This window comes from Schistocerca nitens, chromosome 1 (genome assembly GCF_023898315.1).
Source record: "Schistocerca nitens isolate TAMUIC-IGC-003100 chromosome 1, iqSchNite1.1, whole genome shotgun sequence".
Classification (NCBI taxonomy): Eukaryota; Metazoa; Arthropoda; class Insecta; order Orthoptera; family Acrididae; genus Schistocerca; species Schistocerca nitens.
Window position 1 is genome coordinate 929389764 of NC_064614.1, and position 19201 is coordinate 929408964.

The 19201-nt window shown below is 42.0% G+C and overlaps 1 protein-coding gene across 5 annotated transcripts in view; it reads left to right on the top strand.

Annotated features, from left to right (window-relative positions):
- Positions 1-7459: 7459 nt before the first annotated feature.
- Positions 7460-19201, top strand: part of LOC126193225 (solute carrier family 25 member 45-like) — a 94837-nt gene continuing 83095 nt past the window's right edge. The window contains exon 1 of one of the 5 annotated variants that reach the window (XM_049932669.1): positions 7460-7592. In XM_049932669.1, the coding sequence (XP_049788626.1) occupies positions 7553-7592 (40 nt within the window). In that variant the 5' untranslated portion in view covers positions 7460-7552. Of the gene's footprint in view, positions 7593-7835; positions 7896-8146; positions 8263-10747; positions 10798-19201 lie in introns of those variants that run through there. The other 4 variants (XM_049932670.1, XM_049932673.1, XM_049932671.1 and 1 more) reach the window with 4 other exon arrangements.

Here is a 19201-nt window from a genome sequence, read left to right on the forward strand (position 1 = left end):
AAAAGTCAAAGAGTAGAAAGCTTTTTCTAAAGCTAAATGTTTTTGATACATGTGTGTGGACTGCTGCAAGAAATGAAAATTTGCACCAAGGCATGGATTTGAACCAGAGTCTCTTGCTCTCTTCACAGATGAACTAACCACCACACCACCCTGGCACACTACCTTTGCACAACTGCACAGGCTACCCTAGCATGCCACACTCCTGAATCCAAATTTACATTCAAGCCTCAGCCCACTTGGTATTCCCCCTAAACTTGAACTGCATTGCAGATTAAGCGTATTCAAACAAAGAAAGAGACAGATACAACAGTTTTAGATAAAACTTTAATTTATGATATCTTTGTTACTGTAATCCAGTTTTGATGAAGCGTGTCCGAGGGTACGCTCAAGATACCTGTGAAAACTCATATGAAAAACCATCGAGTTGGTTTGGAGATTAGCGTGTTCAAACAGATAGATAGATACGACAGTTTTAGATAATACTTTAAATCGTGATATCTCTTTCTTCCCTGACACTATTTTGATGAAATAAAGCCTATATCGTGTCCAAAGCTATACTCAAATTACTTGTGAAAGCACAATGACAATTCGTCTAGTAGTTTTGGAGATATGACAGTTTTACAGATTTATTATTAGTATAGATAAGAAATCTTTGGGGGGAGGGGGGAGGAGGAGTGCATGTGTTGAGTTTGGCGAGTCACAGTTTCGTAAAAGGAAATATGTCAGAGGGAACCAGCTCGTTGGAAAAACAGTGCGGAGGGTTGCGTTTCGGTAGGTGGGTGTTCTGACTCTATTTTTGGGGTTGTTGGTCGGTGACTAAACGTGTTTAGGTGGGATTAATTGAGCAATATACTGACGAAAGTCTATATTTATTTCAGATTGTTTTTCATTTTATAGTGATTTGGGACGTAGGGATTACACTATTTTACAGTTAATCATAGTTTGGAATTTAAAGACTACAAAACGGGTGCATGTTTTATCATGATAGAGGGTATTTGGAGGGTGGCGAGTTACATCTGTTGTGGGGATAGCGTAGAGGTACAGTTTGACTCTGCAGCCTCATTTTGATGAGTATTGTTGGTGAAGAAGTGTGCCTTATAATTTTTGTCCATTTAAAGGTTTCATGAAATCTGTTGGAAAATGAGTAGGCTGAAGGGGGCTGGTTAATTTTTTTGGGGTAGGGAGGTTGGGTTCCTTATGGTTGTGAGTGGGATTTTTAGTATCTTTGTCATTGTTTGAGCTCTATGGGTTAAATGTGTTTTGCGATACCGATTTTTATGGTTGTGTGGGGAGGTGTCTGGTATTAATATCTTCGTTTGAGCTATGTAGGTCAAGTGAAATATTCGATTCCAGTTCCATTTTCTTATTCAGTTTTATTTTAGTTCTTTTTATTCTATATATTATTGTTAGATTATGTGGTTGTTTTGGAATAATAAAAAAACCCATAATTTCCGCGTTTGTGCCGCCAGTTTCGTTTTATTGGATGACTGAAATATTTCCCGCGTTTCTTACGCTTCTTTGTGGCCATAATGGTATATCTTGTTGACGCCATCTTGAAGGACGTAAGCGGCCTGTTATTAAATGTTACCTGTGGTTGTTAACTAGGTTTTTTATTCCAAATTTGACAAAATGGATGCAGAGGAAGTTCTCATCTTCTCTGATGATTCAGAAGTTGAGGAAAACAATGTAGTCCTCAGTGAGCACAATTCAGCTTTCGAGCAAGGGGTGTCAGAGCATGAAGAAGAGGGTATTGTAAATGAAGATGCAAATGAAAGGTATTTCTTGGGTAAAGATAAGATTACTAAGTGGCTGAAACAGAAGCCCTCTACCGACATACATTTATGCGGACACACAATGTAATCACACATCTGCTTGGAACGTAAAACGGAGCCCGACAGGTGAATCCGTAAACTGACCAGTTTCGTCCTCTCTTAGTATAAGAAACTGCAAATATTTACAGAGATACTGTCAGGTAGCATTTTGGCAAGAAGTGAAACGTCCATAACACCGCTGAAAACACGAAAGAGAGGCTTTACTACATCTTACAGGTACAATGATGTCATTTAGGAAAAAAACTAATCAAATGTGGGGCAGTTCGACAATCAATGGTGTAGAACACAGATCGGCTAACTGCGGCCCGCGGGCCGCATGCAGTCCGAATCAAGTATTTGTGTGGACCGCCGTTCTCAGCTATTTTTTGTAATAATATGCACCTAGTAACAAACAGTCGAATCCAAGAACGTCCACTAATGTTAACAGCTTCTTAAGGGTGTAATTTTCCTGTTCAGTAACAGACAAAAATACTTACAGAGACAGTAATATTTTTAGATGTGCTTCGTAATTTTAATTGAATTTGGTGAATCGGCCCTGAGCTAAGTAAGTTGACCACATACCTCAGGGACTGAGGTGTAAGTAGCGTGGCCAATGCGGGGTTAAAGATTGTGATAAGGGAAATGTTTTACTGTTCGTCTTGCAGTGCTGATAGTTCATTGACGTGCACAACTCGTAGCGATAAGCAGCACTGACGTGCACAATTTGTAGCGATAAACAGCTGTGGTATAACCATAGATACAGAAATAACACGGGTTTATGAATGTGCGTTACAGAGACTGTCATCTTAATATGCGATACTTATTTGTAGCAAGGAATATGAAATTAAATTAAGGCTGCTGTAATACAAATGCAATGAGCAAAATAAAAATAGCATTCAAAACAGATAGAAACCTTTTGTGGTCTGTCTCACATTGCATAATGCATATATACGTATGTGCAATTACTGTCATTAATCAATTAATCATCCGTTCACACAGACAACAGAATATCACTCAGTGGGTGCAACAACTTTGGGGTCATTGAGGGGTGGCGGCAATAAGAAACAGAAAACAGTCGACATGAAGTGTTCCGCGTGTTACCGGTGGTCAACTTATAGCGCTTTTTCTATAGCTATTCTGTTGTAGGCTCATAATATACTAATTCGTGTAAAGAAAACGTTAACTCTGTCCAAAGGCCCTGACGGGTACATCGGTAGCGACCGACCGTTGTGTCATCCTCCGCCAATAGCGTCATGGGATGGGGAAATGGAGAGGCATAAGGTCAACACAGTTCTCCCGGCCGTTGTCAGTTTTCGTTACCTAGAGCCACTAATATTTGGCCAAGTAGCTTCTTAATTGGCATCACGTGTTTGACTGCAACCCCTAAGCCATGTAGGTTATCAATAAATAATAAGTTCGGCCGCACAATGTCAGTATTGGCTCTTGAGCAAAAACGTTTCATGACCACTGGTCTAGAATCATGTTACTAATCAATGACTGAAGAAAGTTACCGCTTTCTCTTACGATGCTTGCGTTTGGATGATGTAAGAGACAGACTTGAGAAAGCAAGTATCTTACTGTAGATAAACAGATGTTAACATTTAGGGGTAACTGTCCTTTTCAGCAGTTCATACCTAGCAAACCAGCTAATTAGCCTATGGACTGAAAACATTTGCTTTAGTTGATGCTAAGACAAAAAGTACAGTAAATTTAGAAAACTATGTTGGTTAGCAGCCAGATGGACGTTATAAATAAAACAATAGCCTACTCGATGTTCTAATAAGAATGGTGGAGCAGATTGCGGGGACTAAGGAAATGTAACCATTGGTAACTGAATTTAGACTTTCTGTGCTGCTACGCCTGTCGTCGCCTCCGTGAGGTAATACGCGTGTTTCGGTTTTTCCTTCATCCTCTACTCATATTTTTAATATGTTTCCGTATAGCTTGCTTTTTACTATGTCTTATTCGGTATCATAACTTCCTTGACAGACGGTTTTTGGCGTTTTTAACGCTAGTTACATAATAGCTTCACTGCGTAATTTTATGCGGTCAGTGTTCGAAGCTTATTTTGCTTTTATAGTAGTCTGAGATAGAACCACGCCACGCCGGATATATTCTACTGTTGTCCCCCCCGCCCCCCTCGCGCCTCCACCTTACACTTTAAGATAACCTGATAATGCCCTATAGCAGGGGTCTCCAAACTTTTTAGTCCGCGGGCCACATTGACTCCTCCACGAAGTCATAAGGGCCAAGATCTACCTAGTGGGATTAAAGCACCCTAGCACTCCATGATCACCGTAATGTAAGGCTAAAGGAAAGATGAAATCGCAAAAATCTAAGGTTGTGGGAATAGCTAGCACTGAAACGAACTACGATTTTTATTTAATTACATAATTTTGATCGGTGGACGTACCTGACCGAAATTCTAGAGTATTTTATTCTGGCGAATTTCACCGACAAAAAAGTATGTCACTGCACATTCTTCACGAAAGTGTCCTGCAATGTTAACGAAATCTTAAAATCATTGTTAGCAACACTATTACTGCAAGGCGTAACAGAGGTACAGTATGTCAACGCATTGCTATTTCAAGCGGCGCAACAATAAATTTAGTTATGTAGTCTTGTAGCGAGTAGCAGAGCCAATGTCGCGGTGTATTGTTCGCGACAGGCCTCGAAACCCAATTGTTGGCAGTATAGTATCATCATCAGTTATCTGCTATATTAGCAGGTCCTTTGCCTCTCCATTTTCTGCGATCCATTGCTTCCTTTTTTAGGCTGCTGTATGTTGTACCGTCCATCATGTCATCCAGTATCTGGAATCTCATCCTTCCTCGCTTCCTTTTCCCTTCTACATAACCTTCTAAAACTATTTTTATTGGTCCGCCATTCTTTCTTAATAAATGCCCAATCCAATTTCTTTTTCTTCTCTTTATTACACCTAGTAACTGTCTTTTCTCTCCCACTCTTCTCAGTACCTCTTCATTTTTTACTCTGTCCATCCAACTTATTCTTTCCATCTTCCGCCATGTCCAGATCTCAAAAGCCTCCAGCCTTTCTCTGTCTTTTTTCCTCATAGTCCATGTTTCCGCGCCATATAGAAGAACACTCCATACAAGACATTTTATGAGTCTCTTTCTGAGTTCTCTGTCCAGACCGCTGCAGAAGATTCTCCTTTTCTTATAAAACGCCTCTTTTGCCATTGCTATCCTTGTTTTAATTTCTGTGGTGCACTTCCAGTCGGTGTGTATCCTGCTTCCAAGATACTTAAAATTTTGCACCTGTTCTAGTGTTTCTCCATTCAGCACAATTTTTATTTCTTTATTTCCTCCTATTGCCAATACTTTTGTTTTATTTGTGTTAATTTTCATTCCATATTTTTTTCCATATATATACTTCTCAATAACATCCTCGTGGTGCATTGTAGAAATTACAAGCATAGCTTTACTCGTCTTGGGACAGTGTGAAGCAAGGGCTTTGTCGTATAGGTACCACCTCAAATATTTGGCGGGCCGGATACCAGGGATGTCCGGCCAGCTAACACGGACCCGTTTGCCGGCCCTCGCGGGCCGTCTTCGGCCCGCGGGCCGTAGTTTGGAGACCCCTGCCCTATACGGCCGAAGCACGTCTTTCTTCAGTTAATAAATAACAGTGTCCAGCCTACGACGTAGTCCCTTACTGAAAATCTCAAGTCAAGGTTCTTACGTGGGAACAATTCGCCGAAATAAACGGGAAGTGGCTTTGACGTTTCTTTGAAATTAACGAAGAACAGAAAAACCTTCAATTTTCGTCTTTAAAAACGACAAAGCCCTTGTTTCACACTGTCCCAAGACGAGTAAAGCTATGCTTGTAATTTCTACAATGCACCACGAGGATGTTATTGACAGCAATACATGAGACTCAAAACAACCTACGATCATATCATTTTACATTACCAAAGCTTGCCAGCTGTCTCAAAAAATTGATGTAGTTCGAAATACGAGATGCTGGTCTGTGACAGTTTCTCATATTCTGCTAAACTCAGCTGCTTCTTCTTTGTGGTAGCCGAAGTGGCTAATCAATTTGACTGCCCCATCACATGTAATATCGTGACATGTGAAATGCAACATGTTTTACTCAGGTCTAAAGATGGTCATTGCCGACCGAAATTATAGGGTTGGTGCATAAGTTCGTAGCTTTTGCCATAAGTTTAATAAAAACAACACATATACACGTAACAGAGACTTTAGTCATCAATAATGTAATCTCCTTTACTATTTACAACAGTCGGTCAACGGTGGTGTGACTTTTCGATTCGTACACTGACGTGGATCGTTGTGGATTAAAGTGTTTAAACGACCTTTGTCAAATCTCGAAGGTCTTCCTGAACGTGGGGAATGCCTAATGCCAAAACGATTCTCCTTAAAAGTAGAAAATCATTTTCTTGCCATACTTTGTCCAGTGGCATTATCCCGATACACGGCGCAAAAGTTTCCGGCTGCCTCCGCTGCGATCACCCTTCTATTGAACTCAAACAAAAAAATATGCTGGAAAGGTTCCGGTTTCTCGACTTGCCACCCAAATTTCTAGCGTCTACGGGTTCACTCTGTCTTAACACGACAAACTTAAACTCAAAACAACAACAGTGAACTACAAATGAAAAATGACAATTGATAAATAAACCCTTAGCATCCGGAATACAAACATGCAAAAGAAAAGTGATTCGAACGTATTAACCAATCTACAAATTGATTAGAAATAAACATTGTGATCCAAGCCTAGAATTATAATAAAGTAAATAGCTGCAAAAAAGCGTTTTGCAGTAATAAATTCAATAAAATGAAGGTATAGCACTAAAGAGACTTTCCGAACCAATCTTGTACCTGAAGTTATGAAGGCCCTAACAGAAAGACGTGAAGCACAGTAGGTTTCCGAGATTGGGCGGCGTGGTCTTTTATTGCTTGAAATGAAAGACTGCAACCAGGTCGCAAGAGATAAGTTAGCGTGAAGAGGAAGATGTCAAGAATGCAGTAGATCACAGGACAAATCAACCACGAAGTGCTGTGCTGGGTTTGAAAGTGTACCTCCCTGATCATTTGAAGGAACTTTATGTCAACTGTTTGGACAGTGCAGACAAATAATACTTGTGTCAAAGAAAGTTATTTTCAAAATACTGGTCTAATTGCTGTATTAGCAAGGTTCATACACAGCTATTATAATGTATGGTTCACCAACGTCACTTATTATTAATTTCTTATGCAATATATGTGCACCTCTGTTTGTTTACATTAAAAGACCGGTAGGTTTTGTGTGGGTGCTACAGTAAATATAGGGCATTCAGATCTACAGTTGAGTAACTAACTGAAATCTATACTATTATGCAAGTATCTACCGTATCCAATTTTATTTCATCGTTGTTAAAGTAACATTGAAAACATAGATGGGTGAGAGCCATCACCCACGCGTCCAATGTAATAGAACTTCACGCGACCACAGCAGGATTAAAATGTTCAATGGACAGACAAAATATATGCATTACATACACAACCGTAGAACATAACTGAAACTACATTACTACTTAGGATTATCTTTACGACCCCTTTTGGAAACTGTTGGGCAACCGATAAACGCTCGCCGTTTACAGTTGAGGCAACTAGAAATATGTATACAGTGTTATCTAGGTAGTGTAGTGCCGGGAGCAAAGTACAAAACGCGTCGAATGCCTACTGTACTGAGGGCAGAAGTTACCTAGTCGCTGGGCCGAGATGTTTACTTTCGCCGATTTCTTGGCTGGTTGGAACGCTGGTATGAAACAAGATTTAACACCAATAATTCCTGCACAACTGTTTCCTGTACTTTGCTTTTTTAAATCCAAGAGATGGTAGGAATGATAGGAAACTCTGACAGAAATATTCTAAGCTTGTGCATCTCATTCACTACATGTTTATTTAAATAATTGAAACTACAACTACTGTATATTCCAATGTGAATATTACTACTGGGAGCGCTGTGAAGTATAAAGTATTCAGAATTTACAGAATGCTACACTGTGTGCTATCTCCAGGACACAGAAAACATACAGTGAATCGCAGAGAATTTTTATTTACGGTACGTGTTATTATATTCTTGTTAGCTGCCTTGTTTGTAGAGTATTCATTACTACACATTGCCTGCCTCGGTATTTGAGAAGGTCGCGTAAAATGCAGAAACGATTGTGTGTCTCCTGTTGTGAAATCGTTTGGGGGCGATATCGCGGAAAGACCATTTTGCGAACTGGTGAATATGGACAGAACGGATAAGCGATATTGGCAAGACCAATGACTTACCAGAAACATCGAATTAATCTCGCAAGTGGAAAGATTACATTAATGTGATAAGTAAGAAACTGACGCACGGATTTGTCACATGCAGTTCTAAGGACAGATAATTCTGTAAGCACTGCTCTTGGTGGTCTGCCCAACATCGTACATGTCGTGTAAGGTGGCTTATGACGATTTACGAGACTAATAGTAAAATAATACAAATACTGTACATTGTACTCGTTTTCTGAGAAGCAGGGTTAAAATTCCTCTTAGGCCATCCCAGTTTAGCCTTTTCGCAGTTTCTCTAAATCACTCAGGTGAATATCGGGAAAGTTACGAAAAAAAAGGAGCGGATTTTTCCCGAGCCACTATTGTACAAACCGAGCTTTAGCTACAGCTATTGTAATTTTATCGTCGACAGGAGACCAAACCATACATTCTTTCCTTTTGTTTTCTTCGTACCGCTACAAGTTAATCTGCACATTTTCGGCAATTCTAATTATCTGTTCCAGAAAGTACGAAGGAAGGGCGCAAATTTTCTCGAAACTGTGTGTCCTCCATCAAAATATGGCGCTAGCAGCATCCAAATGTAAATGAGCAAAGAAAGATTTAGGTGAAGTAAAGAGAAACAGGACGTTTCTCTGGCCAACAATAAAAAAGAAATAGACTCTCGTATAATTTTATCTACGGCATTTATTTATTTATTTATTGGTATCAGTATTATTTGTATACTAGCGGAAATGGGACCGATGACCATTTAGTTTTGTCCCTTTAAACATCAAACCAACCAACCAACCAACTAGCGGAATAATTGAAGAAACAACATCTGTTCGTATTTTAGAAGAATCGGAAGAGGAAACAGCCTGTGGCCCGCCGTAAATAAAGCGTTTATCGGGAATAATTTCCCCTTAAAACTGTAACTCTGCTGCCACAGAATGCTTAACTTCAATGTAACTTTCGATCAAAAAATAATTTTTATTCGTGAAATTGTAGTGTTCTTTCGAACTTTGGATGAAGGCATTGAATCATGTGTGTAAATACACTGCCCTACACTGGACAAGAAATTCAGATAGATTAGCTAACTGAGACACTTTATGTTAAGTATGTGGATGATCACCCAATTTGTTAAATCTTAGTCATCCAATAATCTCACAAATTGTCCATTCTCTGACTCCACCCGTCACAACAGAAGCATGCCCCTACTTGGAATCCCATTTCCAAATTGCGACCAAATAAGATGGTACGGCATAAAGAGACACTCAACTAACGTATGGGAGAATGGTGTTTCAAATCCCATCTTGGCAATCCAGAATCTGGTTTTCTGTGGTTTCCTTAGATCACTTAAGGCAAATGTAATAAGAGTTCCTTTGAAAATGATAGGTTGATTTCTTTTTCAATCATTCCCTACTGTGAGATTGTGTTCAATCTCTAACAACCTCCTCATCAAGGAAGGCATGAAATCTTAATAATAACCCCAAATTTCCTTCTTTACTCCAATCTGGATAATGCTTACTGCCACTAATCTTCTTAATCTTAGCTCTCATGGGACAGTGCTGCCACACAACATGTGGCTCACTTCTGCATAAGAAAATAGCTGATTCCTACTGTCCTCTATTAAATGACCAGATTTACATTTTGTTGGCAGTCTTATTTAAGACAGTTGTTTTCTGCAAACTGAACTACACAAAATTACAATTAACTGTAATAAAGTCAGTGAAAGAAAGTCCCTTAGAGTTGCAGTGGGCTTGGTGCGGCTGCTTCTCAAGTCTATCTCAACCAATGACATAACACATTTCATAAATGTCTCTGTGGCAATGAGTCAGTCCTGTCACTGCTCTTTTGACTACTATTGCTTTTGCCTCCAGTCATTTGCACTATGCAGTTGAAACCTGGCAGCAGTACTGCCAACTTATTGATTAGATTTTCCTGGACCCAGGTTATGTGATTAGGACTTAATATTTATTCAGGTAATTTGATAAATTCTTTCAGATGACGTTTTCTATGTGTTAGTGAAGTATATCTTTAATTTGCTAATATTCTTTCTTTCTATTCCCAAATAACGGGGTGAGCTGTGCAGTCTACTCATGAGATACTTAAGAAACTGAACTGGCAGACTCTTGGAGATAGACAAACTGTCTCAATAGTCTACTAACAAGGTTCCATGAACCAGCTTTAAATGATGGCTGTAGGAATATTGTACAATCTCCTATATATCACTCATACAGCAATCGTGAGGATAAGATTAGAGTAATCCTCTGCCTTGCTCTTCATGGTGGTTTGCAAAGTGTAGATGTTGACGTAAATTACAGAAAGTGCTTCATGACAAAAATCTGTTGCAAAAGTGGGACTGCATTTGAGTAATGGCCATCACAGTTCTTAATATTGTAATGGTTCCTATACACATAGAATGTTTTTACTCTATCTAATTTCTAACAGCTATTAACATTTTTTCTCGTTAGCTGGCAGAAAATGGAGATGCAGGATTGCTGTTTCTCCTCACTTGATTACTGTAGGAATCTTGGAATTTCAACCATGTGTTGTTGCATAGTGTGAAAATTCAGCATTGTGTGTGTCCTTCATACATCAAAGTCTGGTGGCAAATGATTGTTGCAGGAATAATTGTCATACTGGTCACCTCCACACCGAACACTGTGATATAAAAATATACTGTGGAACATTGAACTTAAGACACTGGCAGTAATCTGTGCGTAAGTGACACATGGATTGCCTGTGCATGCTCTAGAAGTAGCCTCTGTGGTTGCTCAGATTTCATATGTGCATTAATGATAAGTGATTGCTGAAAATATCTTTTAATTTGAAGTATTTTTGCAAATTTTGTTTAAGATTTTCAGTGAGAGAATACATTAGATGAAGAATATGTGCACAGCTTAAATTAATGTAACTGGATAGATAAATAATCTGCTTACCAAGCAGCAGCAGAACACCACGTATTAAATCTGTAACCTTTTGGAGCCAATGGCTCCTTTTGGCAGAAGGGTTGAAGGGGAAGGAAGAGGGATGAAAGAAAAGGTCTGGTGAGGTTTAGGAAATGGGAAGAGTTAAGAAAAACTTCCCAGGTTTATGTAATAGAAGGTACATGACATGTGCCATTGAACAGAGGTGGCTCCCCCTTTGATAGAATATGTTTTGCCAGTTATGTGATTTGTACATGTGTTGGTAGGAGGATATATAGAGCAAGTTTTACAGCATGAATTGTCACAGGGGTATGAACCATAGGGTATGGAAATGGGTCCAGAAGGAGCATAGGGCCTGAAAAGGATATTGTGGAAATTGGAAAGGTGACAATAAACTATTCTAGGTGTGATGGGCAAAATGTTGGACAGAATGGACCTCAAGTCAGTGCTTGATTTTAGGAAGTCATAACCTTATCAAAGTAGCTGATTAATACATTCAATACCAGATTAATACTCTATGACAACAAGTGTACTCCTAAGTTGTTATTTGGAGGGATCAGCAGTAGCAGTACCAGTACCAGGATTGTATGTGATGGCCCAGGAAAACTGCTTTTGAACTAGGCTGGTGGGGCTATTACACCCAGTGAAGGCCGAGGCGAGAATGGTGGCGTATTGTTGTAAAGAGTCTGCATCAAAACAAATACATTTTCCTCGAATGCCAAGTCTATATGGGAGGGAACGTAGGGCATGGAAAGTATGGAAACACTTAAAATATAAGTAATGTTTATTGTTAGTAAGTTTAATGTGAACAGAAGTGTGTAGCTGACCCTCAGTCAGGAAGAGGTCAACATCATGGGATTCAGAATAGGACTACGTGAAATTTAATTGGGAGAATGTATTTAGAGACTCCCAAGAATTTTAGCAGGTTAGCCTCACCACGAGTCCATATGGCAGAGATATCATCAATGAATCTAAACAAAACCAGCCTCTCAAGGCTTATGGATCCCTTGAAAGCCACCTCCAAGCAGCCCATGAAAAGGTTGGCATAGAAAGGAGCCATCCTGGTTCCCACTGCCGTGCCCCTAATCAGTTTGTGTGTCTGCCCCTCAAAGGTTAACTAGTTGATGGAAAGTATAAAGTTGATTAAGGTGAGCAGAAAGGATGCCATAGGTTTGGGCACTGACTGATAAAATGTTCAGCAGCAGACAGAGCATATAAATAAAGGATGTTGGTATAGAGGGGGGTTGCATCAATAGTAACAAGTAAGGTGTGTGGTGGGAGTGGGACAGACACAGATTTCAGACGATCTAGAAATGGTGTCTTTAATATAGGAGGGAAGTCTTTGTATTGCAGGTTGCAGATGTTTATCAGCTAAGGTTGATATACGTTAATATGTTTTGCGGTGCTTTGAAGCCAGTAACTATGAGACTGCCAGGGTGATTGGGTTTGTGGATCTTAGGAAGAAGGTAAAAGTGGAGATATGTGGTTTGGGTGGGGTAGAAGTTCTATGGATTAAGATGTTAGTCTTCGTGTGGGGCCTGAGGTTTTGAGGAGGGATCATAGGTCAGTTTGTATCACAAGGCTGGGGTCTTGATGGCATGGTGCTGTATGTAGAGATGTCGGACACGTGGTGTAGACCCTTGCTTAAGGATTCCCATTGGTCAAGTACCACAGTGGAAATTTCCTTGTCCACCAGAAGGATGATGATGGAGTCATCAATTTTTAGGGAATGAAGAGCCTGGAGTTCTACAGAGGACAGATCAGTGTCATATTGTAGGGACTTGAGGAAGGGTTCTGAAACAATGCTGGATGTTAGGCAATCCCTGGAAGGCTTTTAAGGGCTGGAACTGAGGTAATGGTGGTGGATATAATTGAGATTGTTGTCAGAACTGTTCAAGACAGGGTCCAATGTCAGGTTTGCTGTTGGAAAGGGTTGGGTTACAAAATGATACTTGCAGTTGACATTACATGTAAAGAAAAGTAAGCAACATGTTTAAATGCAGGTTTAGTGCTGAAATACACAATATAGCAATACCTCAGACTTCACTGGCTGTAGTTACCCCACCAGCCTAGTTCAAAAGCAGTTTCCTGGGCCATCACATACAATCCTAGTATTGGTACTGCTGATCCCTCCAAAAACAACTTCGGAGTATACCTGTTGTCACTGAGTATTATCCTTGTCTTGAATGTATTAATCAGCTACTTTAACAAGCAGTGACATGCAAAACAAGGCGTGTCCCCTTCAGTTTTATCGAGCTTTTGTGCGTTCACAGCTGGACTATGGGTGCACAGTGTATGGGTCAGCGAGGCCGTCTTATTTGCAGATCCTCGATGCTGTCCACCGTGCTGGGATTTGACTGGCCACGGGTGCTTATCGGACCAGTCCCATACCCAGCCTCTGTGCTGAGGCTGGGGAACCGCCACTTCCCATCCGGCGGCAGCCCCTGCTGGTGCGCCTGGCTTTTAAGTTTCTTGCAGCTCCGACCTCGCCTGCTCAGCATATTGTTACTCATCTCCCTCTGGACCGCCTTTTTTCCCACCGTCCCCGGGCTGCGTTGCCGTTCAGGATCCATGTGCAACGTGTGCTAGAGTCCCTCGGTGTGGAGTCTGTACAACCCCAAATCCTGGGTTTTAACCGCCTGCCACCCTGGTTACTGAAGAGGCCTGGAGTGGTTTTAGATTTATTGAAGTACAAGAGAGATTGCACTCCTGTCACTGTTTTAAATGCAGCATTTTCTACCATTTTATTTGAGTACCACGACTATGTAGCTGTTTTTACGGATGGGTCGAAACGAGGGGATTCCGTTGGTTGCTCTGTTGTTTTTCCGGATTGTGTCCTCAATGTCAGACTGCCTCAGACTTTTACTGTCTTTGATGCAGAATTGTCTGCGATCTTGCGGGCACTGGAGCAGATGAGACATTCTTCCTGTCCTAAATTTCTTGTCTGTTCCGATTCACTAAGTTCCCTTCACTCATTGCAACGTTTGTATCCAGCAGATAAAATAGTCCAGACCGTCCAGGATGCCCTCCTCCAACTACAGCGACTGGGGAAGGTGGTGACTTTCTGCCGGGTTCCGGGGCATGTCGGCATTGCTGGGAATGAAAGGGCAGATCTCCCAGCCGAGGAGGCGTGTCTGGATCCACAAGGGTATCAGTGTGCTATCCCCCTGCACGCACTCACCTCGCTGTTGAGCTCACAAGTAATGCGTCGGTGGGAGGATGAGTGGCTGGAAGTGACTGACAGTAAGCTCCGTATAGTCAAGCCCACAACGCGTGTGTGGTGTACTTCCTTTCAGCCCCGTCAACGGGATGAGGTTCTCCTCACTCGGCTTCGGATAGGCCACAGCCCTATGACGCACGGCTTCCTGCTCCGGCGAGAGGACCCTCCGATGTGTGGTGCTTGTGGCGTCCAGTTCACTGTGTGCCACATTTTATTGGATTGCATTTTATTTTCTGACCAGTGGGCCGTGGCTGACTTGCCAATGGACCTGCCATCTCTTTTAGGCAACACTCGGATGACTGTGGTTAAAGTTTTAAAGTTCTGTGCCATGTCAAATGTTTTTACAAGGATTTTAGGGAGAGGAACTTAATTTGCTCACTGTGTAACAGGCTTGCCCATATTTTATGTAAGTGGCCAGACAATGACAATTTCCTGTGGCATTCTTGTTGCTACATTTTCCATTTCCTTACGTTTTACTTTCTTACGTAGCATTTTTCCTTCTTTTCCTGCGTTCTGTGCGTGTTTTCTTCAGTTTTATTAGGTCTGTCCACATTCGTTCCTTTTAATGTGTGTCGAGATGCTGATGACCTCGACATTGAGCGCCGATAAGCCCCAACACACACACGACTTGCTAAACTCGTACCCTGAAATGAGGCCTGTTCTGTCCGACATTTTCTTCATCACCTGTAGAATAGCTTATTGTCACCCTCTCAATCTGCAATATATCCTTGTCAGACTCTATACTCCCTCTGCACCCATTTCCTTACCCTATGGCTCCAACCCTGTTACTGCCCCCACTGTAAGATTTGCTCTATGCATCCTCCTACCACCACCTTTACCAGACCTGTAATTGATAAAACTTATACTTTCAAAGGCAAAGACATCTGTGTTTAACAACACATCATGTGTACCAGTTTTTATAGAAACACTGTTTGGCTTTTTACACTGGCATGGTTACCACCAAACTATCAGTCAGGAATAACAGACATGGGTAGAGGATGTATACTGACAACACATAATATCCTATTGCAGAGCATGCTCTACAACATGACAATCATGACCTTGGTACTTGCTTCACCATGTTTGCCATCTGGATTCTTTGCTCACACCCAAGTTTCTCAGAACTCTGCAGGTGGGAACTGACGCTGCAATATGTCTCTGGTTCTCACCACCCATTTGGCCTCAATTTACATTAATTCTTCAGTCTCAGTATTCCTTTCTGCACTCCCTTGTAGTTTTCTATATTTTTTATTTTCTGACCCTGCAACTCTACCACATGCAATGATGCACTTAGCTTTCCTCTCTTATTAACTCATGCATATGCATGATGTGTTGTCAGTAATGTCTGTCTGCCTTGCGTATTCCAGCTTTAAGCTCTCAGGTTATCAAATCCCATCCAGTGCAGTCCTCAGCAGTCAGTCTTTGCTTCTCATCCCATCTGGTAAGTCTCCCCCTACCCAGGGCTCTAAGTGGCTTTTCTGAACTCTCCCCATTTCCTAACAACTCACCAGTCCTTTTCCTTCAACCTTCCTCTTCCCCCCCCCACCCTCCCTCCCTTCTCCTGCAGGCGTCTCACCACTTTACCACTCTTTGGTGAGTTCATGCTTGGATACCATGAGGCTCCAGCCTTGGCAGCACCTCTTCACTTTCTGTGCTACTTGTCCATCCTCTTGTTATTCTTCCTCCTTCCATTGGGGAACATGTCTGGGATATTTGTGAGAATGTGTTCGGAACTTTTAATAGCCTGACAGTCCTTCATGACTTTACTCTTTCTTTCTTCATTCTCCATCTCCTACCCTTCCTCCACTTCAGCACATGAGGTTCCTCTTTGTTTCTTCTTCCTCCCTGTGTGCTCCTAAAGGCCAGCTGAAGCGTTTGATGTGCAACAGATGACTGGGTAATGCATAATTTCCAGTCTCAGGTTGACAGGTAGGGTTTGCTCATACCCCGTGGTACAGGTGAGGTCTAGGGAACGTTGATTACCTGAGCTGTTACCTTCGCAAAATGCCAATTGTTTCCACTGTCAAGAGATTGGAAGGTGTGACCTGAGGTGTGAACAGCCACTTAAGATCGGTGAGCCACCTCTGAGAGGGGCCCCCTCAGTTGGAAGGAGAGTGTCATCAGAGCCAAGCATCATCTCATCTGCTTTAACTAAATATAAACAGAATGAGGCTAAAGATTCAAATAATATGTCAGCTGCACCTCAGTTCTTTGGGATATCACGCACTGCAGGAGGTCAGTCCTTTGCTACAGTTAATTTGTTTATTATTCAGAAAGGTGTTGATGCAATTGCAGGCCCTGTCAAACCCTGCTCTCATTTATGTAATGGGACTTTGCTTCTGGAGAACACTTGTTATTTTCAAGCCCAACAACAGCTTATAGCTTTGCTGCTCCATGCCTATCCTGTCGAGGTCCATTGAATGCTGAGTTCTTCACATTGTTATTTACACTCAGCTGCTTTATGGTTGACTGAGGGAGAAACTGAAACTAACCCCTCTGACCAGGGCATCACTGTGGTCCATCAGGTAATGAAAAAAGTTGATGCAACATTATTGCCTACACATATCCTTTCTCTCACATTTGATTGAGTACTGCTACCACTGAAGATCAAAGCAGGCTATGAAGTCACCATGGTCTGACTGTACATTCCAAACCTGGTGTGTTGCTACCAGTGTTGACATTGCAACCAACTCGCCTGTCAAAACATGGTGGCCAAATACGTTACTTGTGGTAGGGATGCTCGTGAGGGCGATTGCCTGGCTCCTCCTCTCCGCTGTATCAATTTTAATGGTGACCATACCATCTCATCCTGAGAATGTCTAGTGGCTCTCAGTGAACAGGCTGTCCAGGAGACTGGGGTGAAGGAAAAAGTACCTTACCCTATCGCTTGCAAGTTGGCTAGTTGAAAGGCCTGCATTTTACCATCTGGCACTTATAGCACCATTCTTGCTACGTCTCACTCCAGAAAGGATGTGGTCACACAGGCTTGCACCCTCCAATTCAGAACTGGAGTTGCAAAATCACCCAGTTTCAGGTTAGCATCCCATTCTCCTTCAGCTGCGCAGCAAGCCACCAAATCTTTGCTCCTGGCGGCAAAATCACCTGCTACGCAACCGGCAGGACAATAAGGACAAACGTAATCCTCCCTTGAAGACTTTTTATATTCCTCCAGCCAACAAACGCCTGAGTCTTCATCTGCCAACCACAAAGGCTCTAAGAAGTCAAACAAAGACCAACGATCTTCTCCTTCCCCAACTCTGAAATCCTCTTCAACAGTGTCACAGTGTGATATCATCACCTGGCTGACCTCCATTTCACCAGTCCGCCTGAAATCCACAGGCCAACTCAGGAAGGATGCCAATGCCTCTGTATATCTCATGGAACAGGATCTACCAGCATCTGCACCTCTTAGCAGTGAATCTTTGAAGGCTGGCACTTGGTAACTGCCGAGGGTACTACCCTTCATTTGCTCCCTCCTCCCCATTCCCCATTATGACTCTCCTCCAATGGAATGTTGACAGCATTAGATCTTATAAGAAGGAATTACAGCTGCTCCTGGAATTGCAGTTCCTGCTGGTTTTCTGTCTCCAACAAACAAAATTGTCCTTGCAACTGCTTTGACCTTTGACATTTCCTTTCAGTTTGCAATTACCTTTTTCCCAAGGATGGCATTCTGTCTCATAGGAGAGTCATGCTGCTCATCTGGGATGATGTTCATAGCAAAACCATTTCGCTGAATACTCAACTGCAAGGTGTTGCAGTCTGCATTATCCTTCATCACTTCTCTTTGCAACATCTACATCCCTCCTTCATTCGGCATCAACAGGACAGACTTCCTCCAGCTTATTGGTCAACTGTCTCACCATTTTTTGCTGTTTGGTGAATTTAATGCACACCATCCCCTTTGGGGCTCTTGCAGAACCTGTCCAAGAGGTTGCCCTATTGGCTGACCTTCTCAATCAACTCAACCTCATCTGTCTTAACCCTGGTGCACTCCAAACACACCTATTCCTATTTGGACCTTTCGTTCTGCACAGCTCAGCTTGCCCATCATCTTGAATGCTCCATTCTCTCCAATACATACTTGCACAACCAATTCCCATGTGCTACCCATTTGCTGATTTCTACCCCACCTTTGAATAAACACAATTGGCAGCTTTCTAAGGCCAACTGGAGGCTTTATTGCTTCTTGGCAACCTCCGATGAACAACATTTCCCCAGTTGTGATGGCTAGGTAGAGTATTTTATGAATGTTATCCTTACTGCTGCGGAACGTGCCATACCTAACACTTCATCTTCATCATTCCGTGTCCCAGTTATCTGGTGGACTGAGGTGTGCCATGATGCGATTCATGTGTGGAGACATGCTCTCCACCTTTTTAACCATCATCCTACATTGGTCAACTGTATTTGTTATCAAAAGTTGTGTGTGCAGTGTTGTCACATTCTTCGTGATGGCAGAAAAGCTTGCTGTATTTCATTTTCTCATTCTTTCAACAGTTTCACTACCTTTTCCATTGTGTGGGGCAACCTCCATTGGCTCCCTGGGCCCAAGGTCCATTCCCCAATTTCTGGCCTGTCTGTAGCAGATAATGTCACTGTGGATCCTATTGCTATCTCCAATACCTTAGGCCACTATTTTGTGGAGATTCTTCACTCCACACACTATCACCCCACCTTCCTACTTTGAAAATGAGTGGAGCAGCTCAGATGGTACCCTTCACCTCTCAGAATTGTGAATGCTACAGTGCTGCCTTTACTATGAGGGAGATGGATCATGCTCTCACTTCATCCAATCTTCAACTGCAGGGCTGGATGATGATCACATTCAGATACTGCAGCATCGTTTTCTTGCAGGCAAACACTTTCTCCTTCATACATACAATCACATTTGGGCAGATGACACGTTTCCCAGATGCCGGAATGAAGCCACTGTCATACCCATACCTAAGCCCGGCAAGGACAAACATTTTTCTT